Source organism: Aythya fuligula, chromosome 3, assembly GCF_009819795.1.
Source record: "Aythya fuligula isolate bAytFul2 chromosome 3, bAytFul2.pri, whole genome shotgun sequence".
In the NCBI taxonomy this organism is placed as follows: Eukaryota; Metazoa; Chordata; class Aves; order Anseriformes; family Anatidae; genus Aythya; species Aythya fuligula.
This window is the reverse complement of record NC_045561.1, coordinates 6,201,983-6,225,429: the sequence shown is the minus strand read 5'-3', so window position 1 is coordinate 6,225,429 and position 23,447 is coordinate 6,201,983. Positions and strand designations below refer to the sequence as shown.

Below are 23,447 nucleotides of genomic sequence, written 5' to 3'. Positions count from 1 at the left end.
TCAACTAAATGGAAGAAAGAAAATAACTCTTTAAACGGGAGAGTCTTATCTGGAAAAAAAAATGGCTAGGATGTACCATTAGGTACAGAAGGAATCAGGGAATGCTTCATGTCGTGCACTGTTTCAGTGTACCTGTGGCTCTGAGGCATCTCTGCTTTTATCAGATGACTGCTGCGACAGAGCTGTCCAGGTGCAATTATTATTGAAATAAAAAGAAGATAAAGCCATGGTTTAAAGGCAGTCTGCTGCTGAGCCCCTGGCTACTCATCTGCTCCAAGAAGGAAAAAGCAGACACAGGGCAGCCTCTTCCCCATGGGGGCCTGATCCAGGACAGGGCAGCACCCAGCTGTGGCAGGGCAGATGGCTCCCATCCTGCTCTGTCTGCTTGACCGAGAAGGTCCAACTGTATTTCCAGGCTTCCCTTGCACTATACACAGTGGCACTAGGCTTAATTTTGTCTGTCTGAAAGCAAAGGACATCAAGATCAGCTGCACAGCAATGCCAAGGTTCAAAGAAAAGGAACTACAGAAAGCCTGAACTCAGACCGTCCCTTGCTCTAAACTGGTAGCACCTAGGCCACCTTGGGCACAGCTAACCCTGATAACAACTGCAAAAGCATCAGTGTAATCTGGCCAGGGCATGTCTGTAGCAAATGTGTACTGAAGCACCAATAAATGCTAAAACTAGAAGCTTAAAAATACTGACCAGAGCCGCCAGCAGGATCAGTGTTTTACCTGGCACTCAGTGAGAGGTCCAGAATTCACAGCCTGTCAGTACTGTTAAGAGGTGACAGATACAACAACACAAGCCTAAAGAGGAACCTTGGCTCCCAGGCTTATCTTTCACACCAAGTTTTACTGCCTCACTTTAGGGCTCTATTTTGCAAGTCTCACAAGCAAATTATGGCACACACAGGAAGCTCAGAGCAGATCAGACAGCCCCAGCCTATTTTAAGGGGACTGGTCTCTGCCCAGACTTCACAGGCAGCCTGTCCTGCTGCATCATGTAAGAGCATCCTTCCAGTACTCCGTGAGCTTCTCGTCTCGCTTCCAGTGGTTTCTCCTTGATACCACATCATCCTAAAGCAGCTTACCTGAACCTACTACTAAGGTTCCTCGCCCAAGTTACCAGTGGAGCCAACAGTCCATAACAACTTATTCTGAACAAAATATTTAAAAAATGCAACGTCTAATAACAGTTACCCCTGGGTCACTGTTCTTAATCATCACTGAATTCAGAGTAACAGGAGTAAGATTCACAAGAAGTCCTTATCCAGGCAGGCTTTCAGAGACCTTCCTTGGGGCTCCTTGCCTGCACCAATACGGGGCCAGGCATGTGGGGACCCCAACCAATACTGGTGCTGAAGAAACCCATTGTCTGCTCAAAGGAGAGAAAATAAATAAATAAAAGATAATAAAAAAAAAAACTATCCACTCTCAATTTAAATAATAATTTTTTAAAAAGTACACTAACACAAAGCATCTCTCCTCCACAGAGCACAGCTCCTGACTTTAAAAGGGGCCATAAACCCACACAGGTGAGCTCTTTCATCCCATTACTGCTCAGTAATTACACCAACAGAAAATGCAGCCTAAACCTGGCACAAGTAAATGTGTTGGGAGCCTTTGCGGGCCCCACAGGCCCCACTCCTTCAGCTGCCATCAGAGTTGAAGTGCAACAAAGTGCCTCACAGCAGAAATTAGAAACCTTTTAGAAACCTTTTCATCCCAGCCTCACCAAATGCACTGAGGATGCTTATAAATATTCAATATGAATTTTTCAACTCTCTTTCTCTCATTTTCCCTCACCCCAATTAGCATTAGAAATCGTTTTACTTTTAAATACACAGATGGGAGCCCAATCTGAAGTCAAAGGCACTCACTCACTATAGCGACGAGGAGCATGTAAGAGCAGAGCCAGCTAGAAACGCAGGCAGCCCAAGGCATGGAAATAGCACAGAACAAAGCCCAAACGAGAAAGGATTAATTCAGATGTTGGTGGAGGAGAAGTGCAGCACAGCACAGAGGACTGAAGCTGTGCCAGAGCTTGCTCAACATGAAATCCAGTCTGCTGTGTCCCCAAGGCCCCAGGCAAGGATTTCACACTTTCTCATTAGTTTGTTATAATTACTTAGGAGCCTCAGCCGAAGGAGCTCAGGTGGAGCTAAGGATCCACATGTGCTCTGAGCTGCCCAGGAGGCTGGAGCAACCAAGCCAGGCCCAAATGCTGTGACTCAGTCTGCCTGGCCCACTTCACATTGCACCTGCTTCTCCGTCCAAGTAATAATGAAGCCTAATCGTGCTTATCTTGGCAAATCGGGCACGTGAAGGTGTTATCCACGGCTTCAACGCTGCCAAAACGTAAACCTCCTATTAAAACATCCCTCATGCAGAGGATGATCTCTGTGAAATCAGGTGATTAACAGAGTTCAACATTTCTCCTACAGAGTGATTCAGAAATACCTGGCTTAGTTACTTAGAGATGTTCTCGGCTCTGTTTCACGTGCATCCGATCACCTCTCAGGGGAAGCAGCTACTGGCAGCAATAAGACAGGATTGTGACTACTTGGTTGGAGAACATTGATCTGTTCTTCCTTTGTCCTGAAGTCAATAGAAATATTGTAATACACATGGTAACAAGGACATGTTATTGTTTTTTAGGATATTGGTTATCCTGTGAGAACATGACAACATTGCTTAAAAGTTATATTTAGTCTTTTTCAAGCCAGCAATCATGGTTTCCAATGTTCTCTGAAGTGTTTCCTCTAGAAACATGATAAAGTCAGGTGTGTGGTATCCAAAGGCTGCAGAATATATTCCTTTGGATTTTTTTTTTTGGAAGTCCTTTTTCTAGTTCTTTTGCACACAGCAACCACGAGGTTAAATAGTCCTCCTGATAGCTGGACATGAGTAAATGCAGATAAATAAGCAGAAGAAATTGAACCAGTTTGGGGCTGGAATTATGCTTACATGTCCAGGATGTCCATGGGGAATTTGTCTGAGCTCCCCAGACAATTCACAGCAAAAAAAAAAAAAAAAGAGACTTCTTTGAGAGCGTGATTCATCTGACCTATTTCAGGTGGCCACATTAACTGAGCAGAGCTGTGCCCCAGGAGCTTCTCTCTTGCTCCAGAGACCATAAGAGAAACACAGCTACGTGCATTCAGGTAGGTCGCTTCTGATGTTCAAAGTCTAGCTCTCATTTTCTCATTAGTTTTGTTTTCGCACTAACTCAAATAGTGCTTGCAAGAAACTGCCCCATTGGTTTGGCTTCAACTTTGTGATACTTGGAATTTGATTTGCCATTGAATGACTCATTGAGGTTTAATGTTTTACTGTATTTATGTTGCTGTTAACTTTGTCACTGAAGAGCTTCATCCCACAAGCATCCAAAAGTCATCAGCAACAAGGTTGGGGATTTGCTGTTAGTTTTATCAGCGAATTGGACAAGCCATTTCAGGCTTTTAGAAGAGTCATTCTAGCTTATGTGAATGGATCTGTGCATTTTAGAGTTTTATCCATTACTCCCCAGTAACCATAAAACACATTATTGATTCTACCACGTGCATTGCTGAATCCAGCCTGAGCAGGATACTCTTCAGGTTTAGAGAAGGATGTTCTTGCTTACACAATAACATTGCACTGTCTGGATTGATCCAGATCATCATTACTTGGAGCTGCCGATTGTTACTGTTGGGTGGAAAGGCTTAAATGAAGGCCTAGCAATCATTATGCCCTCATATGTCTTGTGAAAAGAGGAGCACCTCAGGCAAGTCCAGGCACTATGTTTTATGACCACAGGCCAACAAAATTTTTACTGTTCACACTTTTCTCCTATTTGGAGCAATGGGGTAGTGCCTCTGGATATCCTAGCATTCTTTCAAGGCTCTTCTGTGTTTTCAAAGCACCGACCAAGACGGTAGTGTTTTGTGAAAGCTTTCACACCCCAAATATCCTTCACACCAAGATCATTCTATCCGCAAGCTTTTAATTTGCTTCTTCCTTTTACAATGTTGCTTCTGATGGTGGCAATCTGCTGCAAGACAGAGCCAGTGCTAAGACACCCAGGACATGAGTTTTCAGCTCCTTGCAGCTCAGCCCTGGCCAGTCTTCTGAGAATCTGTGCCTCTGAGATGCTGGGCAACCCGTTTCTACTATTTTTAGTAGAATTTCAGGCAATTACAGCTGTAATTGTCTTGTTTCAGTTGCATGTAAAATGGTATGGTCTAATAAGTACTTGTTTACTTATCTTATTTATTGATGGGATTCATTTCATTAATGTTTGCACAGCACTACTGAAACTATAAAACACCAAGTGCCATTGTCCACTTATACTAATGGGCATGTCTAAACGTATGTATCGGGTACCTCTTTGGCAACAGGTACTTAGTTAATATTTTAATATCTTTAAATAATACATGATGGAAATCTCTTCTTCATATCAGCACAACTGCCTTAGGGAAAAGTCACGTTATAATAAATAACTTGACTTAGTTACAGTCTGCAAATTTAAGTTACCGTGGTTTCTTTCTAACAAAGCTGGTCCAATACTGCTGACAGCAATTAGCACTACTAGCAAAGGTTGTTTTGCCTCCTTCCTGATCTACAGTGTAGCTCTGTCCTTTTAAGCACATAGCCAAAAAGACTGACTACTCTTGTCACACTGGGACCTGGTGCAAGATCAGATCTAAGATCACTGACATAAAACCATGCAATAGAAGTTTGTTATTTCTGAAACACAGCACTAAGATAAAGCGTGCCCCTGCTGAAAATTACTGATACTTTTACATCTCAGAGATGGAGAAGGGACAAGACATGGCTACTCACAGACACCCTGAATTTCAGCAAAGCACTTCAGCATCATTTTTTAATCTATGTCCATGCAGCAAAGAGTGTAGGATAAATGTGTGCAAGTGCTCAGCTAATGTAACACCTAAAAGCAAAGTCATGAACTCAAACTCTAATGAAGTAGTCCTACAAAAGCTGCTCAGGCCAAAATTAGTTGGTTACTGACAAGAACAACTCAAGAAAGCACAGAAAAGGTGAATTGCACTAATGCAAAGATGCTAGTCCTTCCCAACACTTAAGGAAGATTTGTAGCTCTTTCTATACAAGCCCTTTATTCTTTTCTTTTTTCTCCATGTCTGTTTAATGCTAGGCTGCCAAACAGTAGCCAATTGATAGAAAGTGCTTCGCAGGGAGGTTTCTGTTGTTAGACCACACTGAAGACGCCTCCCAGTTCCCAGAGAAACAATCAATTCCTGGAGAAAAATATATGCTTTATGGGAGAGAAGCTGATAGACAACAATCAGAAATAAAACTGTCACATTAAAGTACGGGAGGGCATGCTGGTTTTTGTTGTTGTTTTTAAAAAAGACATTAAGGTAATAGGCTTGAAAAGAGCAGTTCAAGGAAGCTTTAAGAAAAACATTTTCAATGGTGCCAAGGAAAACAGGAATCTGAGGGCACTGCTGTTTTCCTTGTTTTTGTAGTTCTTGACTACATTAGTGGAAAGTCACGGTAATTAATCCCTGCTGGTTGAAGACTCCATTAGACATGAGTTGTACCGTTCCTCACACCACTGTGAGCTGGAGACAGCTCACCTCAGCTCCAGCACACCACAGCACGGTCATCACTTCGCAACTTGCTGCTCTCAGCAGGTTCAAGAGCTCTGCATTAGATGGTGCATAAAGGAAGAACCAAACCTGCCCTGAAGTTAGTGGTACCGATGAGAAAAGAAGGAAAAGAGCACCACCACCTCTTCCCCTTCCTCCCAGGACCTACCTCCCTGACCTTTCAGGCAGCTGTGCAATGAGCTTCGTTATTGCCAATTGACAAATGACAAAAGTTTATTGCTGGCAGAAATTGTGGTCAATCCAGCATGTGCTGATATGTTATCATTCTTTATTACATCAGCCAGGCAAGGCAAATATAGGTTTTTAATTAATTACTTAGCATGTTTCAGCATTTAGAGTCTGGAATATCGGCTTCTCTACTGAGGTACGATATTTTTAATGTGAATAAAATATGCTCAATGTTCAGTTCAAAGGGAAGAAAGGGGATTTTTACAGAAGGAAATTGAGTGACTTAATCCCATCAGAAGGAAGAGAGAAAAACATCCATATCTGTTCTGTCTGGACTTTATTCTGAACTGTATTTAAGTTGTATGAGAAATGGAATGGTTTTAGTGTGAAGATCAAACATCAGATGATGTCCAGACCCCCAACCATCATTCCACTGATGTTAACAAGTGATTTTTTCAAACCTGCAAACACGTTCAGGTTCCTATTTGTCATACTTCACCCAAATTCAGAATTGTTGATTGTGTTGCGACTGGCTCAGAGCAACTTGTAAATCGCTAGATTTCCTCGACACACATTTCTAAAATTAATTGACACAGGGAAGCACAAGGTCCCTGTGGGGACTGGTTAAGGTTACAGTGAATTCACCACGTCTTGGCTGTAGCTAAAAGCCTCAAGCAGAAACTTCTGCTGCACTTGGCATTGCACAGTAAGTGACAAAGGCAGCAATCAGCTGTACAGCTGATTTCAGACACACCAGTTAATTTCACCCGTGTTTCATACAACATGGACAGGCAGAAAGGAGGATCCTCTGCCATCAGGACAGGGGAGCCTATATCCCCCCTCCTTTTTTATTTTACTACCCATCTAAAATATTCACCTGTTTAGCCCTAGTTTGATACCAAATATGCTTCTAATAGAGTGCAAGTTTCTCTACTTAATAATAAGTAAATATATAGTTGTTGGGCTTTAGTTTTCACAATGTGGTTGTATGCTCTAGGAGAAAGCAGGTCTGGCACGTTACCCTTTTACTCATCAGGTAAGCAAATAACCCAGTTCAGTCAGGAGTATCAGGAACGCGCTTTTGCTGACTGGTTTGATGCAAACACTGAGGTCACTCTTTCCATTTGCTTTCTGTGGACAAAGTAGTTAAGAACATAACATTTACACAGAAGTGTTGTTTGAGAAGGTAGATAATACATGACAAAGAACGTTACATCCCAGTTCGTTTCGTGAGTGAGCAAACTAGGACCTCCACCACCTAGTTTAGTTTATTATCCCTGTGTGCAGATGGTCCCTTTTCAGGTACGTGCTCACAGGACTTGCCAAACACAGCCAGAGCTCAGTCAAGTTTGCCTTTTGAGCAACTCAATGTCCTAGGTGGATTTCATGCTGCCTGAGGTGGCCATACTGAATTTCGCACAGTAACAAATTCAGCTTTCCCTGGGACAGCTCACTGCATCCCAAAGCACAGCCCAGGAGCTCTGAGCTGACATAAAAGCTCCATTTCAGTGGTGGAGGGTTAGCTTTCCCAATGAACTTACACGAGTTAAACACAGAGCTCTCATCAATTCACAGCAAGAGCAACAAGACAGCAGACGACTTCGGGTTGCTTGGAGAAATCCCCTCCTGACAAATAGCCGAGCAGTTCGGCTTCCTCCCACCAGAGGCCAGTGATAGATGGAAGCACCGCGCTGCTCACGGCAATATTTATAGCCACTGCATAGCCAGCGTCCTGTAGAGACCTGACCCATTTAATTATTTGAAAAAGTTGAAATGAAAAGAAAGATGAACAGTGCTTTCTGATGACTAGGACAGCACCGCATGACCAAGGTAGACTTCAGGTCCACACACCACAGCAGGGTCAGTCACTGCAGCTCGCATGGAAACTAGACACCCGTCCTACAGGCTGACCTGCACAAGAGGGTTTCCTAGGTATAATATTTTAATAAGAACTGATTGAATTTATCACTAATTTTTATCGGTTTGGCTTGATTTCCAGCTCACAGAATTTTCCATGAACACGCTCACATCTCTGGGCTCACTAAATGAAACTATCTACCAAATAAATTCTCCGTGCATTTCTGCAACTTCTTGTGAAGTGCTTCATGACAAGCATTTGGAACTTGAGTTGCACAGATTAATTTTAATTGGAATCATTCTAAAGATGGATGAGGGTACAGGTCACTTGCAATAACATTGGGAATCCCACAGTTCACCTCAGTGCTTTCTGCAAGAACCCAGCCTAGCAGCACAGTCAGCCTCTAGGACCATTTGCCTGATGATAAAGAGATGCCAGGGATGCTTCAGGTACTCAGATGGAAGCACTTTGAGCTGGGAGAGGATTGACAATGTATTTATTTTGGTCTAGGGATTTGATCTGGATTTGAACGCCCAAGCTAGAAACATAATGCTCTACCTCATGCAGAGTAACCTAAACCATCTGGTTCTGGCTGTCACACAGCAATAAGATCTGTCTGTCTGGCCTGATCCCAAAAACCAACCCTCTGAGACAGCTTACTATTGCAAAAGCAGTTATCCTTTTGTTGAGCAGCCCTGAAGCCTCAGGGCTGGGGACAAATTTGGCTTTGGTGCAGACAATAGGAACTGATATCCATATCACCTCTTAGAAATGGCCACCAGGCTGCTCTCAACACCTGGAGACCCTGCCCAGAGGAATGCCAGCATCAAGCAGAGTCCTAGGCAGACCCACAGCATAAGAGGTCCTAAAGTTAAACGTGTGCAGGCAGCCAATATACCTATGTGATGGAGCAACCAGAGACAGCCTGGGAGTCATCTGCTAATGAGCTACCTGGGCAGAACTAGGAGATGCTAGGCTGACAGCAGGGTGGTGTAGTCACAGGCAGTGACACCATACTAATACTCATTGTTTATCTGTCGGTAACATGAAAATCCCACTCAACTATATATTCCACAGCACGGGTCAGAAATAGCTAAGTGGCAGACCCGAAGCAAAGGAAACAAAAACTAGAGATCCATTTCCCATATGCTAAATCTGTCTCTCCTGGTGCAAAACCTGAACCTACTTGTGTGGCACAAACCTCCTCATGCCATCATGGAGGAGAGAAATAACAGGGAGCTGACATCGTTGCAAGTGACACTTTAAAGGGATTTCCCAAAACTAGGAAAAGGAGCTTCACCACTGTGAGGAGAAGCACTGGAGGGCAACAGCCTGTTTCCTGCCATGAAATTGCAAGAAAGAACTCCTTATGGCTGCTCTGCTGGTTGCTCCTCCTCATCACAGGTACTCCCCAGAGAAGGAACTGTAGGAAACGAGCTGGGGGGTTTCTGGGCATTCAACCTGAATGTACTGGCTCTGGTCTGGTGCGCAGGCAGCTCCAGCAGGAGCCTGCTCTCCCTTCCATGAGGCACGAGGCACCACCAGCACCCAAGCTTTAAGCTCTGATGCTCCTCAGCAGCATAAGGCCCTCACACCCTGAGTTGCATGTCATGGCCAAAAGCTGCCCTGGTACCTCCACAGCACACCACAAGCAGCTTTCATTGGGCAATGCTCGGGCTAGGCCACAGGCTGGCACGCACCACGCTGCTCTGCTGTTGGGATCACAACATTTGGAAACGCGGCTCACTTCTTCATATGTTTTCTCTTTCTATTTTTCTCCTTGACACTGGCAAAACTAAATGTAATTTAAATGAAAACAAATAACCACACATCCCCAGTTGGGCTGCAGCACAAAGAAAACAAGCGAAAAAAGAATTACTAGCAGCACATTTCCTGGGTCTCTACCACATGTGCAATCTTGCCAATGAGTTCAGGCAATATGGAATAAATAAAATTATAAATGCAGGCAGCTTTATAAACAGCTGCAATTTTGTATCTTTGTGTTTACCGAGCTGTAGCTCAGTGTTACAAAACAAACTTATCTGTAAAGGTAAGGTTTAACGTGCGTGTTTTGCCAAGGAACAGAATTGTTCTGCGTATTCAAAACAGTAATAGAGCAATTACAGCAGGGACCAGTAGCAGGAGAGTCTGACCTTCTTGTTTTACAGTCGGAATAAATGCTGAGAAGCTGACAAGGTAATTATTTTAAACCTCATACAGAAGGCTCAGCACCAACAAGGAATTGGTTTGGGTCCTGCTAGAGGAGGAGCTCGACAGGTACTGGCTCGGGGATGTACTTGAGTGTGGGTTTTACATTCTTCGTGTTGAGAGCTTACAGCTTCCGCATGCATAAGCGAGTACATTTAAGTAACGTGGGATTTTTTTTATTTAGCCAGCCGAAGTCCTTGCTCCTGGGGCTGTTTCTGCATCCAAGGCAGAATGCAAAATAACAGGAAAAAAAAAAAAAAAAAAAAAAAAAAAAAAAGCATGAATTTGAGGGGAATACATTATTTCCACATTTGAAGCAATCTCTCTACTGTCACAACATAACTCTGACTTAACTCCACAGGCACTGCTTTCAGGTGTAACAGCCAGGGCCCGCTGACACACTGTCTGCACTCCACATGTGAGGAACCCACAAGGATCCTCCAAACCCAGCTGCTCTCTCTGCAGTTCCTCAGCTCCTGCCTGCCAGGGTTTTTCTGGAAAAGGGAGAATCCATCATCCCTCAGCAGCATGCCTTACCACAGCAGGATCAAACTTTTCCTAGTAGTTAATTGCTTCTTCCTCTTAATTTGAACACATCAGCTCAGAGACTCTCTTGGAAACTGGAGCATTCTCTTTATGGTGAGGAGACCTATTGGAATCTCAGCAGCACACTGTTAGCATTTGCATAAATTTACTTTTTCTTATCTTAGTTACATAAAATTGCAACACTCCTAGGAAAATAAAGCTTTTGGTTTCCTTACAAAATTTACATTGTACCTTCCATTTCTTAAAAGGTTTTTCTGTTGCTATAATGAAGAATCCCTTTGTGTGAACAAACATCTTTTCCTCTAGGTCAGCAGAAGATACAAAGCTAATTCATTATTAAACACATGTTAGCGCATGGAAACGCTGCAGTCTGAGGCTTGACCTCAAGTCCTCAGGCTCCAGAGGGCCCATGTGGGAGGCTGGGCTCTCATCCTCTTTGGATGGGATGCCCTGCTGCTGCAGTGTCTGTTTCCACATTAGATGCAGAAGACAGAGGCTACCAAAGCAAGAAATTTGGCTCATGTTAGGTCTTGCTTTCAGTAAATCTGTGTTTATGCAATGTAAAACCACCCAAGCTCATGGTCTTTCATCCAGAAATTCATGGCCAGCTCCAGAAAGCTTGGTCCTTAACCAGCAGCCTCCTAAGAAAAAATGGCTAGCAGAAAAGTCACGGTGGCAAGAGTTACCTGGTTTTTGCAATATTTAGAGGGAGAGGTGAGCAGGTGATAAATATATCAAGGGATAAAAAAAAATAGACAAAATTTAGGGCACATAGGATTCCTTATGTTTTGAAATCCAAGTTTGGTCTTCATTGTAAAATCTGAGGCCACTGAACACCAGCCTTTTAAAATCCTTCACCTCAGTGCTACCAGAAGGGGAACATTTAGCTACATTGGCAATTGTATCGGCCTCAGTGTTGCTGCTGAAAGGGAAAGAGATGTCTAAACTCTGATCGCAGTTATGAGACCTTTCCAAACGCTTCATCCAACTCCCCTTGGTAGAAATGAATTTAGAATGGCAAGGCAAGATCAAAAAGGGCCTTTTTTTTCAGCCTGCATTAAGAAATATCTTCTGGTGGCAACTGTGCCAGAAGGAAAATAGAAAGAAAAAAAAAAAAAAAAAAGGTGTTCCTTTCCTATTTCTCACTATTTAAGATGATGTAGCTAGGAGGCTGCCTCCTGACTGCTTGAATATGGTAAGACTAACCATGTTAAAGAACATGCATTATCACTGTATTTGTTTCACAAGGAATAGAGAGAATTAACATTGGCATGTACAAATTGATTAAAAAACTGCAAACGTTAAAAAAAATCAAATAGCACATTTAGAGTTATAGAAGCCTCTACTGGGGATTAATTCAAGGAAGGTTAAAGAAAAATTGGCCAGTGTTTTTGAGACTGTGTCTCATGGTAGGGTTGTAGGTCTAAATGCAGACACCTGTTTACATGAGCACTGAGCCCCTTTTAATCAGTTCAACAGGTGCTGAATTTAAAGCCCACATTTCAGCCCACCTGAAATCTTATGGTGGTTTTAGAACAACAGTAGGAAACTCGGCCAAGGAATCAATTAGAGAGCGCATTGCGCAGTTCATAACATTAATCTTCAAGGCAACGTTTCCCCTCGCATTTCTGCAGAAATCATGTTATTAAGTAGCTGCAATATGTACTTGTGCTGCTTGTTTGTTATCAGGCAAAGCCATGTGCACTAAAAACATGTAATTCAACAATCAGCTCCCATGAGGTCATGTTAAAACACACCTATGATACATCACAAGTACAAAAGCAGTCCCTCTCATCCACATCTTAAATCCACCCAGACAAGAGCTCAGACTGCCCTTGTGCCCCTGCTGGGAAAGTACCCGCGCTGAAACAGCGATAGTTACAGCTCTTCTCCACCATGGGCACGGGTAACTGGATTGGCTTCAGGTAACTAATTCAGTGTATCACCCAAACTACGCGTGTGGTTGAAGCATGCAAAGCATCACTTCTCCTTGCAGTGTAATTTGGTTCCTGATATTTTCAGAAAACACGGGCAGTGTATCTGTCTACACATGGTCCTTCCCCAGAGGGTGCCACTAACAGCTCTGCTTCCATCTGCGTGTGTGCCCACGGTCAACTTCTCGCGCTGTCGGTACCCCATGAAAGCTGAGTCTGCAGACTGTAAGCTGAGAGGCCAGACAAGCCTGATGACAGCGAAACAGATCAGGAGGCTCTTCAGTACCGAAGAAACACTGGAGTAGATGGCACAAGCTTTTATTGATGCCCGACTATTGCCTCCCAACCCCTGTTACCCACTTCCCTTGCAGATTGCTATCAGGCTCTAATGGATTATGCTCTGACACAGCCAGCTGAGTGCCAAACCCCACGAACTCTTCCCGTTCCCTAAAATTGCTGCCTTGCAGATAGTAGGGTGCTATTTTCTCTCACACTTGCGGGGGCGGGGTGGGAGGCTTTCGAGCTTTTCAGGGACTGGGATGATGTAAGCTGGAAACCTCTTGGGACAGCATGTGCATGGTACGGGAGCCACAACCTCCCCTGCCCCCCTGCACCTCACGCAGATCATGCCACAGCTCTGCCTGGCTTCGCTCCTACAGACACCCAGGGCAGGAACAGTCCCCGAGGCACACACTGGGCAGCAGGTACTCTCCTCCCGCACACCCAAGGGACTTCCCTCCAGCTCTCGCTGGGACGAGCTCCAAGATTGATTTCCGTGAGGAATCTGTATGCCGCCTAACATGCTCAAGGAGCCCTGGGGAGGGCACGGCGGAGGGGAGAGGACTGTCACAGCCCGGAAGCAGCACTTCTTCATCCTACAAAACCCCAGTCTCCTCCCCGCATGGGTCATGGGATCATTTCTAAGCATCTAGAAAAAGTAAGAAGAAATTCAGCTCTGCAGCAAGGTACTCTCCTCTCCTCCCGAGGCCCTATCAGACTGATATCCCCAGGGTAGCAGGGAGTGCTGACAGAGGGTAATAAGAAGGGAAAAGCATCGACCAAAGAGCCATGTCTAAGAAGTTTCATGTAACAAGACCTAATCCCCGCTACAGACCCTTTCCCAAGGGCAGCAGCAGCAGCACAGCTCCAGCACTACTGGGACAAGGCTGTCAGCCCAAAACAAAGGCATCTTATCAGCAGCAGGAACTGGCTGCGGTCAAAGCAGCGCTGATCTTGTCCTCATTTCTCTAATGAGCCCCCAGCGGAGTTGAGACAAGGCAGCCTGAAGGAGCGAGTCTCACTTCACATGCCTTTGAGGTAGAGATATAGGCATCTCCTTAAATCAAGGGCTTAAATCTCTCACTCAAGTTCAGCATGCAATTCCCATTCACTTCCTTGGAAGTCAGAGCAGTCTCTCATTGCATAACTACCAAGGAGAAAAAAAAAAAAAAAAAAAAAACACAACAACACACACACCACAAAGCACCAAACAAGCAGCAGCAGCAATGCTCACACAGCCTGCTCTCCCTCCACGCTCCTCCCAGCTGAGTGCTGTTGGGCATTAAGGCTTCCAGGAATTGTCCGGAGCAGGGCACTCCACCAACCTCTCCCTGTACCCCCCAGGTCTGGCTGCACCCTGAAGCATTTAGGGCTCTGCTCGTTACCTACACGGAGAGGTCTGCAGGGCTCCTCAGGAGCCGGGCAGAGCCTTCCTGTCACCGCAGCTACTTGGGGCTTCCTCGGGAGCCCAAACAGCCTCCACCAGCACTCGAAGTTTCCCAACTTGCATTAATTAGTGGCAGACACCTAGCGCTTACCAGGCTCGACACCCAGCGGCTTCCTTGGCTTGGGGACGCCCTATTTCTCCGTGAGAACAGCAGGGATAACAAGGAAGCCGCCCGCCTCACAAACTTCAGTGCCGACCCCCAAAAAAACCTTCCATTTACACGGCACGCGAGCTCTCCATGGAGATGCAGCTCCAATTCTCGGCGGTGCTCGGGGCGGCTACGGCTCCAGCCGGGCTCAGGAGATGCCGGGGGTGAAGGGGGGGGAGAGCCCGGCCCCGCAGGCTGGGAGCTCGGCGGGGCTGCTCCCGCAGCGAGCCCCAGGGCAGCGAACTAACGGGGGGCACGGGGGGGGAGACCCCAGCTTCCCAGCCCGAGGAGCGGTCGCAGCGGCTCCGTCCCCACTGTCCCTGACCCCGGGAGCGGCCGGGCTCCGTCCCCTCCCTGTCCCCGGGCAGGTCCAGGAGCGGTCCCCAGCTGCTCCGCACCCTCGCCGAGTCCCCCCTACCCCCCCACCCCGTCTTTTACCTTGCGCACCCCGCCGAAGCCGTGCTCCGCAGCCAGCCGCTCGGCCTCCGCCTGGCCCCCGGCGTGCAGCTCCACCAAGAAATGGTTGGTGTAGACAGCAGCCCGGGTCGGGGAGCCGAGGAAGAGCAGGAGGAGGAAGAGGAAGAGGAGGAAGGCGCCTCGCAGCAGCAGCAGCGGCGGCCCCGCCGGCATGGCCCCGCAGCTAACCCGCAGCCCGCCGCGCCGCGGGGAGGGCGCCGGCAGGGCGAGGCGGGGAAAGCGGCCGAAAGCCGGGGGGGTGGGGGAAAAGCGGGGAGAAAAAGGTGGGGGGGGGGGGAGGGAGGGGGAACGGGGAAAGATAAAAAAAAAAAAAAAAAAAAAAAAAGAAAACACACACACACCAAAACCACCCCACCGGGAGGGAACGGGGCGAAGCCGAGCGGGAGGCGGGGAGCGGCCGGGCTGCGGGGGCTGCTCCGGGGGGCGGGAGCGCGCTGCCGGCTCCGCGGCGGCTGGAGGGGGGGCACCCGCCGGGAGGGGACATCGCCGCGCTGCCAATCGGGGCCGAGCCGGCCCCCCCGGTCCCCCGAAACCCCCCCGGTCCCCTACAGCCCCCCCTCCGTTCCCCCCCCCTATTCAGGGGTGCGCCCCGAAGGGAGCCGGGGCTCAGGGAGGTGCCCGGGGGAAGCCCCCGGGGGCGCGGACATGGGGTGGGCACGCAGGGGAGTGCCCCGCGGTGGGGCTTGGGGGGCACAGGTAGGCAGGGACCGGCCCGGGGGGCTTTGGTGGGACAGCCGGGGACGGGGGGGTGGCAGGGGAGGGGAGTGCTGTGAAAATAACCCGCTGCTTTCACAGCTCCGAGGGAGGGGACGGAGTGGGGATGCTCACGGCAAGGTGTGTGCCAGGCTGGTTCTGCAGCTGGCGGCGGGGATTTGGCTGCATTAAGTGAATCCTTTGCTCGGTGTCCCCTGGGGAGGGCTCGGGACACAGCCAGCAGGGGAAGGCAGGGCCACCTTGCGACCACACGGCCGCGGGGTTGCTAGAAGCCAGCCGCAAAGGACCCGGCCGAGCACCCAACTTAAAACAGTCCGGGGAACAAAGGCAAACAAAAATCACGGGCAGGAGTCTGCTCCCGTTAGCCTCAACTGCTTGAGAAAATGACAGAAAAGCCGACCGCGTGATTGTGAATCCAAATGAGCATCGGTTTGCCATGACAAATTATTGATTTCCTTCTTCTGGATTAAAGAAAATCCCTATTCAAACAGAAGGGAAATGGTAACTGGGAGCCTGATCCAAAGCCCGTTTAAATCAACAGCAGTGCTGTAAATGAATGACTGATGTTGGGGGGAAAAATCAAACACCAGGGAAAGGTAAAACATTGGAAATGGCACGGCAGAGAAGGAAAACATCTTTGCAGCCTCATTAAGAACCTATGTCAATAGAATTCTGCTTTTAAATACCTATTCTCAGCACATGCAGTTATTAAAAACAACTTTATATGTTATTTCTTGAAGCTGAGCTGTGTTTCCATCGATGTTCAGCAAGCCCTCCCCCAGCACCAAGGCTGCCCCTGCTACAACGGGTTTCCAGGTGACTTGGGGCCGATGAGGCTCTCCAATCAGCAACACCTGCTGGCGACGGCTCACCAGCCAAGGCAGGCCCTACTGCTGTCCATCCCCAGCTGTTCCTTGTGACCAGAAGCTGAGGGAAATGAAAACAGAAGCAGCAGGGAGGGATTTTCTCTGCTTTAAAATTTCCTGCGACCGTATATATATATTTTCTTCCCCCCATCTTCCTTTTCTTGGTGTGCCTCTTTCTGTTTTGTTACTAACCCACAGAGAGAGGCCCATCAATAACAAAGGCAGCGGAGCAGCGCTCCTGGCTCCATCAGTCAGCAAGACAAGAGCCTGCCCTGCAGGACCCAGGGCCATGCCATGGATCTGGGTGAGCAGCGTGACCACAGCAGTCACAGCGCATCTCCTGATGTCCCCCACTGCCAGCCAAGGGTACAGCTCCACAAGCCAGTGCTGCCAAAGAACATGCGTGGTGAGGGGATAGCACCAACTGGTTCTAGCTTGTAAACCTCGTGATGTTGAGCTTGGATAGTTCTAGTGATGATAAAGAAAGCCCCCAAAAAGAGATCAGATTAGGAAAGATCAGGTTAAAAAGTCAGATCTGAATGGTTCCAGAAAACGTCAGTTCAAAGATGCCATTCACACAAAAATGGTCATCTTGAGTTTGTGACTGTAGAAGTTTTAGACCAGACATGACCACTGGGATTTCTAGCCTAGTACTTTATGTAAGCTGTAGGACTTTATTCATTCTTGCTTGTGACCATATTCCTTTTTTTTTTTTTTCCTTAATGTGACAAAACTTGAGTTAAAAATCAAGACTGTTCCTTCACAGCCATCATGTAGATGTCCCAAGTGATTGCTTACAGCCATTTGTAAAAACAAATTGTAACACTGCCTCTTTTTAAAATACTAATTGGTCCCACATTGACATCTAGATAGCGTTTTTGTTATGAATTTGTCTGCTGAAGTGCTGAAATTTTACCGAAGTTCTCCTCTCCAAATAGTAACTTCAAGGTTGTGATGATAAAGCATCTAGCTGGTGCTCCCTGAGTCTCTTTATGTAAGGCACATTTTCCAGCCCTTCAACAATTCCCAGTAAATCTCCTTGTTCTGTGAGCTATAACTGCACCAGGTGTTTCAGCAGGGGCCAGACCAGTGCTAAATGGATGGTGCATCACGTTTCTGTCCTTGCTGGGCACCCGGAGTTTCATCAGCCAAGGAGCCCATTCAGTCTCCTTACTGCAGACACTGCCCAGTGCCCAGCAGAGTACCCGTGCTGACTTATACACTGCTATTCTACCTCAAGCCCTCTTCAGGACTGCTGCTCTCTAGGACAGGTTATTGCATCCAGCATAGCCAATGATCTTTGTCCCCCACTTTAGCATAGCCAATGATCTATGTAACCCCACTTTATTGAAATAGATAGATGGATAGATGTCATTTACTTGCATGCAGCTTTTCAAATAATCCAGATCAGTCAGCACTCCTCCCTTTTATGGTTTATGACTTCCTTCTTTAACCTACAAACTTTATCAGTAATGAATATACATTGATGTACTGGATTTAGCAAGGTCTTACAAAGATCATTTCTTGGCCCCAGTCCTCTGGAACATCTCCAGAAACAAATCAACCTCAGCAATGATTCCCACTTTCTAATCATACTTAAGCATTTAATCAGTTTTTAGTCTGCCTCACAAATGCCATTTTGATTTTGTATCCAATTTATTCACCAACATGTCGTGCAATATCAAGTGTCTCCCAGATACAAGCAATGTTGTAGATACGATGGATCAAAAAGCCTGCATGTTGTTTTCCCAGCAACATCAGTTTGTCCAGTAAAAGAGACTAAGTTTCCCCATAAATCTTGGCTCATTTAACAGAAGACTAATGAACAACACTACTAGTTTTACCAGTCAAAACTAAAACAGTGCTAAATATATATATATTTACCTATATAAAATGAGTTTAGCATTTCTTGTTCCCAAATGTGTTGCTGGCAACAGCGTTAAGCAACCATTAAATCATATCCCTGTGGCTATTTTACAAGTAGCTGGCATTCAGTATGAGATCAACATTTATAGGTGTTTCTGTCCTTGGGGACTGCACAGGATGGTACCATGCCAAAAAGGCCAGTATGTCAAAGGAAGGTGGAAGAACTCATTTTCTCACCATGAAAGTCACTGAGTCCTAAGAATAAGATTCACACTGGTTACATCTTCAACTGGTTGTCCTAGCAGGAGTGTGAGCAGTAGCATCCTGAGGAGGTGGCAGCAGAAAGTTGCAATGACTGAATCTGAGTGAATCGCACGAGCATCCTTTTGCACAAGTTCAAGTCTCCATGAAACCTATCTTTCTGAGGCTGTGAACTGAGCAACCACCATGCTTTAACTGGACTCTGGAGCAGGCTGAAGGATAATACTTAGATGCAGAGCAACAGAAATGGGGCTAAAAGGGCATGAGGAGAGATTTCGAAAGGAAAAATTGGATACCTAATTTACAAAAACAAAAACATGGTTCTAAGAGCAACAGTATTGCTTGACAGTCGTATTTAGAAGTTATTAATGGAGATGGGGAATAAGCAGATGTATTTGAATAAAAGCAAGTAGAGCCCTATATTCTCTGCATATCCAGAACACCAGAGTATTTGTGTAATTAAAGGTACGGTATGAGGAGAACAGAGTGCAATGCTATCCGAAATTTCCCTTTGGCCTACTTCACCTAAGCCACTTCAGCTAAAGTCACTTCAGAGTGATTCCAGAGCAAGAACTCCAAAGCTATGTCTGTGTGGCAGCCTTGCTGTTGATCATCTCGTGAGAGCATTTAAGAGCAAGCTTTACACTGGCTTGTTTTGATGCTGAGCAGCACCCAGATGAGGAAAGCAAAGCAGACCACAGTAAATTAGCCCAGAGAGAGCACGGCTACCACTGCCTCACTTTGGGCTGATTGCCAAGTCAGGCATGACTGTCCTGCAGAGGGTTTTCATAAAACACATCCAGGCCATCTGAGCACAACTGTGCTCAAAAGACTGCAAATTGATGAAGCCAAGCAAAACTGGGGTTTTTGTGAGGTGGTGCTAGGTTAAAGAGCTTGGGATAGTTATCTCTGATAATTTCGAGATCACTTGCCCTGCATAAAAATACCAATCTCAACATTTTCATTGCTGTTTACTGCCGGACTATTACTGTTATAAATACATTAATGACGACCGCATTATTCACAGTCTAATGGCTTCTGATTGCTGTATGTTATGTTAAAATGCAGTTAGTGGAGAGAGAGGGCCATGGCAGGCACCACTTCATATTTAAGGTATGTGAACCTAGGCAAGTCAGCAGCCACCAGGCACGGAAATGAAGCACCAGGCTGAAATGATTCATGCCATCACTTTGTGGGGCTGTAAGGACCTCGCATGCTTAAAGGATACCTGAAGACTGGAAGCCTAGACCACACTTTTCTAATGACTTAGACTTTAAGTTGCAGGCATAATTCTCTCAACACACGTTTATCTATACAAGTGTCATACTGCCAAGCATCTGAGCAAATTGGAATTATATGCACTAATTTAGTGACATGATAATGCAAATAGTAAAGAAGAAGAGTATCAGAACCGTTTTGGGGCATTCATTGACTGCAGGGCTGGTGGGCTGAGCAGAGAGTTGCAATTTCCTCCCCAGTCAGTTTTGTGTTTCTTCCATTTATTACTTCTAGATGTAAGGAACAACAGAAGGGCTGGTAAGCAACACTGTCTGACAGGCAGAAGGTGAAAGCCATTGAGATAAGCAGTGAAAGCAGCTTCTCAGGCTTACTTTACAAGTTTGCAATCCGAAACAGACAGAAATAGCTTACGTATAAAATACATGGTCACAAAACAGAAAAATAAAGCCCTTAAAAAAACAAACAAACAAACAAACAAACAAAAACCTTCTAATTGAGCATTTGAATATGCTCAAGTTTAGGCACATGTTGAAAGCTTGATGGATTTCCCTGGGAATACAGCATGTATGTCTGTTTGTTAAATGGGAATATGATTACCCAAGTCGTTTCCTGAATCTGACTCCTAGCCTCTGCTTAATACCCACATAGACAAATGTTCAGCTCAGGCAGCCCTGGCAGAGAGGTACTAAAAGTAATGAAAATATGTGGCCCATTTATATTAAAAGGATATGCTGGTCAGGATTACCAGACTTACTTGGGTTTTGTGCTACCGAGTTCTCTGCTGTAGACAGAGTCTGTCTGGAAAGGAGGTCTGTGCAAATGATATTAGAGAGCTACAATTGCTCAGCAGCAGAGTCAGTTTGAAGCAGATGGTCTTGGTGACATTTTAGGAGATAATGGGTGAAAGAAAGCTACAAAGTGAGACATAGAAATGCTAGTGTACAACAACAACAACAAAAAATTAGACTTGAGGGGAAAGGGCAAAAGAAAGTAAACAACATCTCTGAACCATGGGAAGGACTGGGAGAGAGGAAAATGGCTGGATGTGTGCAGTTAGGGACAGAGATCATGGACTGAAAGTGGAACTCAAAGAGAACATTGAAAGATCCAGAAAAATGATCTCCAAGAAATCCACCTACCTCGGTGATAAAACTTTCATGACTTTCTAACAGATCTGTCTGCCTCAGGAAGGGAATGCTGGGCAGCTCCCAGCTGTGCCCCATGTGAATTACAGAGCAGTACTTGCAGTTCATTCCACTTCCTGAGCCTTAGCAGTTGTTCATCTCTCTGATAAAGAGGAATGGGTGACACCATGCAGCTGTGGCACAACTAATAACCAGCTCTTCAGCTTTGTTGAAGCACTAACTTGTAAATGTTTGGCTATTGCATGGCTGAAACAAAGGATAACACTGCAGTTTATTGCAATCAAAACCCATATGCAGTGTTGACAGTTGTCATGACAATTTTGTTGGGTAAAAACCAGATGCTTGATTCTTAATTAATGTTGAAAATTTTTGGCTTTATTGTTGTCTGTTTCATTTTAGATTTAATTCATTGAACCATGTTATGCTCCCATAGCATGCTTAATAATTGTCATCTCAGTAGTGAGCAATCATCAGTGTGAAACAAAGATACACTTTCAGAAACTTTTTTAACATTTCCATTTACTAAAATTTCAGGGTTTGTTTCCAAGCAAGAACAAAAACTAGTTAGGAAAGCTGTGATTTAAAAAAAAAAAATCTTACATTTTTTAACTCAAATTCTAAAAAAGAGTTATGATCACGGAATAATTCAAGAAGGCAAGACTGAAAATAAAACAAGATGCTCCCATCTGAGCTGAGAGCTCTCTGTGGGCAGAGTTAAGGTTGCTTCCATAAATTACAGACATGGCACCACATACTCAGGTAAATATAGTGTTCAACTTTATCTTTGAGACTCCAAGATTCAAAAGGGTAAATCAAACTCTTTCACAATGGACTTGCTCTCCTTGTTGACAGGAAAATAATTAGAAAACTTCATTGTATAAATGTCCTTTAGAACTTACAAAATTTCTGTATTTTCTTTGCAAATTAAAGCCTTGCAGCCCATTGAAAAGCAGAGGCAAGTATAGACAACCGATCTTAACTTGTAGTCTACAGTCTTCAATTAGTCTCCATAAACATCTTGGAATGGCAAAGATTAAGTTTAGCTTGGTTTTGGTTTGAGTCTGATTTTAATTTTGCTACATCATCAGATTTTAAGGAGCGAGAACCTATTTGCCACCAGAGCTACAGTTCTGCCAGAGGGAGGCCTTCAAGAGACTTCTCCATAATTTGGTAATTCTTTGTGACCCTGAAGTGTTGTCAGTGTTCAATGGGAGCAGAGCAGCATCCAAAGGGAGGACCTGGGATTCAGCAAATTTTCTGTTTGAATTTGTTTAGAGATTGCAACAATACCAATGAAAGAGAGGCTGGCACTTCATTTGAATTCAACAATTTCAAATCCCAGACAAAGGGCTTGGGATGGGAAAGGAGGAAACAAAAGCTCTGGTCCTTACCACAGATTAGTCTTTGTACAGCTGCCTCACCTAGATTCATGACAGGACGCTGGTGTTGTTGGAGCCGCAGTCCACCATTTAAACCACAGCAAGAAAGAAAAGCATCACGCTCCCTGCCTGCTCGTTGCTGTTTCACCCAAATAGCACTTTGGCAGGTTCTTTTAGCCAAGTCCTGCCCAGCATACTCTCAAAAACCATCCCCGTGGTGATACCTCACATGGCAAAATTAAGCAAGAGGATCACCAGCATCATGAAGGGTATCGCAAGACAAAAATCATCTCAGTTGGAAACATATCAATTCAATCTTCTTATGGCAGTGCACAATGCAGAACAGTCCACATAATATTGCTATTACAGGGTCACAGTAGCACAGCTTAGATATTGAATAACTGTTTCTGTTACCAGGAAATATAATAATGAAAAGAAATATGAAAAACAGAAAAAAATGAACACTGAGAAAAGGAAAGAAAAGCCTGCAGTGTTCTATTTGCAATGTGACAATGATGCATCTTATCAAATCATGCCATTGTGTCTCTGCATAGGCTCCTCTGTGTGATTATTGCTGAAATGTGGGAAGAAGTACATCCTATACCCTATTGATATAGACTGTAGAACATTAAGAACTGAATAAAAGATTTTTATTTTTTTAATAAGGAACAGATGGTCACCTTATTCAAGCAGCTGTTGAGGAAAAAAATGATTCGGTATCAGGCATCAAAGGCTAAAAATGTCCAGATTCAGGCATACTTTCTCCTGCTAAGGAGTGGCATCAGCATTCGGCCACCAAGTGGTGTAAGGTAGGAGAAAAGAAGTGAGGCTGAGAGGGCTCCTCCTGGGCAGCTCTGCCTGCTGCTCTTAGTGGTGTACGAGCCACACCAACAGATCTCAGCTGGTGCTGAGCAGAAGCTCTAACCATGCCTCAAAGCCTTTTGGATGTCCACATTCTATGCTAACAACTGGGATAGCTGAAGAGTACAATAAAGGAATAAGCATCTTAAAGCCTGTGAAATGAACATTGAGTTATTTCAGGAGTCTGTATTTTATCACTAGGTGGCATTGCTCTAAATCTTTCAGCACCCGTCTTCTAAGCTCTTTACAGTATGGGTATTATTTAACAGCAGCTGAAACATGCCAGTTACACAGAGGTGCTGCCAGCCATGCTGCTGGAAATACATACAATGCTTCAGTGAATCTATCTGCTAAGAGATTTTATTCTGACTTTGACCTCAACTCTTTCATTTACTATAGAAATAAACACAGTCCAT

General features: G+C 45.2%; 1 protein-coding gene across 1 annotated transcript in view; it reads right to left on the bottom strand.

The window, feature by feature from the left end:
* The window catches only part of PCSK2 (proprotein convertase subtilisin/kexin type 2), a 101,068-nt gene extending 86,166 nt beyond the window's left edge, over positions 1–14,902 (bottom strand). Inside the window, exon 1 of the mRNA XM_032185278.1 lies at positions 14,662–14,902. Coding sequence (XP_032041169.1) covers positions 14,662–14,853 — 192 coding nt within the window. The 5' untranslated portion in view covers positions 14,854–14,902. The remainder of the gene's footprint in view (positions 1–14,661) is intronic.
* Positions 14,903–23,447: the final 8,545 nt, after the last annotated feature.